Here is a 4,875-nt window from a genome sequence, read left to right as displayed (position 1 = left end):
TCCAATCAAGACCAAACCAGTGCCAAATGATTCTATGGAGTCTCATTATCAAAAGTGATCAAAAAAAGGTTGAACTTTTGACTTGCGGTAGCTACAGTATGCCAAAACACATGAAGAAGACATGGCCACTTTTACGTAAATGGCTATAACTCTTGAATGAAATGGGATATCTTCACCAAATTTGGCATGCTTATGTTTGAGGACAATCTATGGTGGCCCAGAAAAGGTGGTGCAGTTTTGCCACATGGTGGTCTATAAAACTGAAAAACCTGAAATTGGCTGTAACTACGGAGCCATTGATCCGATTGACTAAACACGATTCAAAAATATTAAATTAACCTACATATGCATTTCCTAATACTATGCCTACAAGCAGCTTAAAGAAAGAAAGAAAGAAAGAAAGAAAGAATAATAATTCCTTACATTTTTATAGCACTTTTCTAGGCGTTCAAAGCACTTTATATATTATGGGGGGAAATCTCCTCAAACACCACCAGTGTGTAGCATCCACCTGGATGATGCGCCGGCAGCCACAGTGCAGCAGAACGTCCACCACACACCATAATAGTGGAGAGGAGAGTGATGTAGCCAATTCAGGGATGGAAATTATTAGGGGGCCAAGATAGATAAGTGCCAATGGGGGACTTTCGCCAGGACACCGGACAACAAAAAAAGAAAGAAAGAAAGTGTGGACATCTAGGCATGAGCTTAGGGGTCATTCTATAATTGTGGGTACATCTCATGTCCATGGAATATATATTTTTAGATTTATTTTCATCAATATTAATCCACAATGCTTATTTTTCTAGTTCAAAATTAAATTTTTCTCAATGACACTACTACATGTGGAAAAAACCATGAGTTTTATTCAAAAATGAGGTTCATATCACATACAACTCTGGTATTCAACTCTCTGATTTTGTAAAGTTGGTCATTCTACTCTGCATTTAAGCATGAAAATTACCTCAAATATAAATTAATTGAATAGTTTTGCCTTCAGTTAGATTTAGATAATCAAGATATTTGGGTGTGTTCTTAAAAAAAAGTGTTTATTGTTATATACCTTAATTTTTGTGTGTCCAAAAAACCATTATCAACTAAGTTATCCACTAGGAAAACCCCATTTAAAAATGAATGGATTGTCCCAGTCTCACATAATTTGCATATTGTGATGTAATTTCCTCTAGAAGCACATGCTTGAAAGACTAGAAGGCATGTCCTCTCTCCTTTCCCTAATATTGGTTTAAAAAGCAAACCTGTGTCAAGAGAGGATTAATTGACTGTCAGCAGTGTTACACAATTATTATTGCTGCAAACTGTAACAAGAAAATTTGCCTAAAACTTATGTTATATTTATGAAAATATATTTCTGAACATACCATGTGTTCAGTAGTTCTAGGCTTCCATGTTGTGTACAGGCCCCAAACGCTAAAAATGTCAACTAAGTTACCTGTCAACTGTGTTACCCAGTAAAGGTAACATAGTGGACAGTAGGAAACGGTTACACTTGGTGAAACTCAGGGGTGAAGGAAAAAGGATCCAAATGCAGAGGAGTTTTAATAATGGAATTAATAGGAACCAAAACAACAGATGTAAAGATAAGAATTGTAGTGTGTTCCAGGAAAATGCCAAGATTATCTGCTGCAGGAAAACAGTAGGCTCGGTAAGATTCTGATCCTGTGAAGAGGGAAGCTTTCAGATTCAGATTTCAGATTCCATCAGAAATGGAGAGAGTTAAGAGATCAAGGGAAAGTCAAGGCAGTAGCAGATGTGACAGAAAGAGAGAAGCGTAGGAAACGTTCTTACTGAAGGAAAGTCAAGCAGCAGAGTAGAATGAGGAAGAAGCCGACTGAGTCCAATGTAACGCACCACAAAGTCCTGAGCCTGGTGCAGAGCCTGCTCCACAAGCACAGTCATCGCGGTTAGAAGATTGAGAAGTATCTAATATGTTACAACAGTGAGCGACTAAAGAATATGAAGATGATGTTCAGGGTAGTATATGAGATTAAAGTAGACAGCATTGTACTCAACTTTGTGAAATGTGTTTCCTGTTTCTTACAAATCGTTAATTGGAGGCAGCGACTATCAGGGAGAAGAAAGACAATAAAGAGATACTCAAGATTGTACAGAAAGAATCAAAAACTCAAAAAATTACTTCATACTCAACAATGAACCACTGGCAAATACAGAAAACGTTACGCAAGACTGAAGTGAGATTTGGAATCTCCTCGCACCAAAACAACAAAGTTGCTCCAAAGACTTCCAGCCAATGACGCAGTGCACAAAACTCTAGTCCATCATCATGCACTGGTTGAAAACATAAAACAGAAATTTCACACAGCAACACAGGAGAAGACCAGGCAAATTATATCCAGAATTGTATGTGGAAAAATCCTGAGAAAACACAAGCTCCAGAAATATATTCAAGAAATGTTGGGTGTTTGAAGGAAACGTTTCTGCAAGGGTCTGAGAAATGCTGAAAATGTAACTTTTTTCGAAAGGGAGAAATACACCACAAAACAATCTAAACTACATCAGAGCGTTGTTGGCTTTTTCATTAGGGATGATACAAGTCGTTCAACAGCTGACAAAAAAACAGACCATAACTAAAGGAAAGTGCAAAATGCAAAAACGCTTTTCAAATAACACACTGAAACACCTTCATAGAAGATTCCTGCTGGAAAATCCACTGAGCCATCTCCCTTATTCCCTCTTCTGCCAAGTACATCCATTTTGGATTCTCCATCCAACCATCTCAGACAGGCAAACATGCCTTTGTAACGTACATGAAAATTTGTCATCTGTTGTTGACAAACTTAATCAACTCAATCTTCTCAGATGCAAGGACTTGGAGTCCCTTGCAGAGAAATCATGCTGTGATGCAAAACAGAAAGCATGCATGTACAGAGAATGCAATACCTGTACAAACTGTGTTTATCAAATTGCTCCAGAATATGATGCATCTTCTTCCTGTTTAGTACAGAACTAGACAAGCATGGATTCAGGGCTGGCACATGGAATTTTTTTGAGGCCAGCCATGGGAAGGGTGCTGATGGGGTAGGTGGCCTCCTGAAAAGAACAGCAGACCGATTGATCGGTGAAGGGAAGGACATTCCAACTGCTAAACACCTCTTTGTATGGGACTTCTAATCCCGTCTCGGCACTGTGTGCACCGAGCTTGCATGATCTCCTCGTGCTCTGGGGGTTTCCTCCGGGTACTCCGGTTTCCACTCCTAGTCCAAAGACGTGTGCTGTAGGCTGATTTGCATTTCCAAATTGTCCATAGTGTGTGTGATTGTGCCCTGTGAAGTGTTGGCACCTGTTCAGGGTGTGCCCCGAGTTCCCTGGGATACGCTCCAGGCTCCCCACGACCCTGTATAGGATAAGTGGTATGGAAAATGGATGGATGGATGGATGGATGGATGGGATTAGTGAATTCATAGTTCAGTGTGAGTTTCATAGATGGAGAAATACAGGTGCATCTAAAAAAAATCGTGGAAAAGTTTGTTTTTCCTGTAATTTAATTCAAAAAGTGGAACTTTCATATATTCTAGGTTCATTACACATAAAGCGAAATGTTGTAAGCCTTTTTTTTGTTTTAATCTTGATTATTACGGTGTACAGCTCTTGGAAATCAAAAATCCAGTATCTCAAAATATTAGAATAAAGAATTGATAATACGACAGAATTATTTATCCAAAACATCGTTTATACACTTTCTAAGTCTCAAATCTTTCTCTCTTTTTTCTGACCCTGATGTCCTCTTGGTTCTCTCTCTGACCCTTCACCCCTGTGTGTGTGAGAGAGAGAGGGTAGATGAGAGTGGTGTGGGGCTCGTGGCTCAGTTTGAGGAGACTCAGTCATGTGTTTTCTGTAGGCTCAGGCACATGCACCCTCACCTCAGCCAGCATGTGTCTGGTCCAGTTCCGCCGGCGGGGAGCCGAGGGAAGTGCGAAGGTCGGTGTGGAGAGCACGAACGGCATCGTCGACCTGAAGGCGTTGGATCAGACCGTGCCGTCCACCATGAGAGAGTTCTTGGAGCTGGGAGAGAAGGGCATAGAGTGTGCTCAGAGGTGGGGCAGACTTCATGGACTCACTTATATGTAATCTTTTGGCTGATATCCAAAACAGCTTTCAGTCCTTAAGGTTTAGATCAGGTTTAGCTGACTAAATTTAGTCTATAACTAACAACTAAAGGACTGAAACATGATAAAACATTGTCCTGTTGTCTAAAGATCAATATTAGCTGTTAAAATGTACCTCCAGTAGTCAGTATCAGTTACCCAACAAAATGTTCTTGGCATTGGTGGAAATCATGCTTTTAAAAAAAACTCTGATAATGTCTCTAAACAGACAGTGAGCCACTAGAGGGAGCTAATCGCTCACAGGAAGTGGGTTATTTGTGTAAAACAGCTTTTGCCAGCGTACAACTTGTGATTTGTTGATGAAGGGGTGAAAATTTTACAGCAAAGTGTAAAATCTGCTTCTGGTTAAAAGTCTCGAGACTTCTCCTTAAGTCACATTATAAGTACAGTTTTTATATTTATATTGATGATTCAGCTTTTGACAGTAAAAAAAAATCCTCATTAATTAAACCTGTTAACATCTGTTTCATTTTTGACCTTATAATTGTATATCGGAATATGTATCAGATTTTTTAACCTTGAAAAAAATCTGTATCGGCCATCAGCAACACAAGACATACACTCGCTCACACAGGTGTGTCCAGGCTTGGTGTTGACGGTCAAATTTTGCCTATTACCCAGTAACACTTAATATTTAACATAGAAACAGATACTCACATATTTTAACCAGTTGGAGGAAGAAAATAAGACACCAGCCGTGAGTGAGAAGAAGCAAAGGGTCCAAGTTTAT

At 39.4% G+C, this 4,875-nt stretch overlaps 1 protein-coding gene across 1 annotated transcript; it reads left to right on the top strand.

Annotated features, from left to right (window-relative positions):
• The first annotated feature begins 3,739 nt into the window (after nucleotides 1-3,739).
• On the top strand, nucleotides 3,740-4,544 carry LOC128604868 (fumarylacetoacetate hydrolase domain-containing protein 2-like). The gene has a single exon (XM_053619975.1). It carries the CDS (start codon nucleotides 3,817-3,819, stop codon nucleotides 4,105-4,107), a length of 291 nt encoding a protein of 96 aa, XP_053475950.1. The 5' UTR covers nucleotides 3,740-3,816; the 3' UTR covers nucleotides 4,108-4,544.
• Nucleotides 4,545-4,875: the final 331 nt, after the last annotated feature.

This window comes from Ictalurus furcatus, unplaced genomic scaffold, assembly GCF_023375685.1.
Source record: "Ictalurus furcatus strain D&B unplaced genomic scaffold, Billie_1.0 scf4, whole genome shotgun sequence".
Taxonomy (NCBI): Eukaryota; Metazoa; Chordata; class Actinopteri; order Siluriformes; family Ictaluridae; genus Ictalurus; species Ictalurus furcatus.
This window is presented reverse-complemented; position numbering and strand designations above follow the sequence as displayed.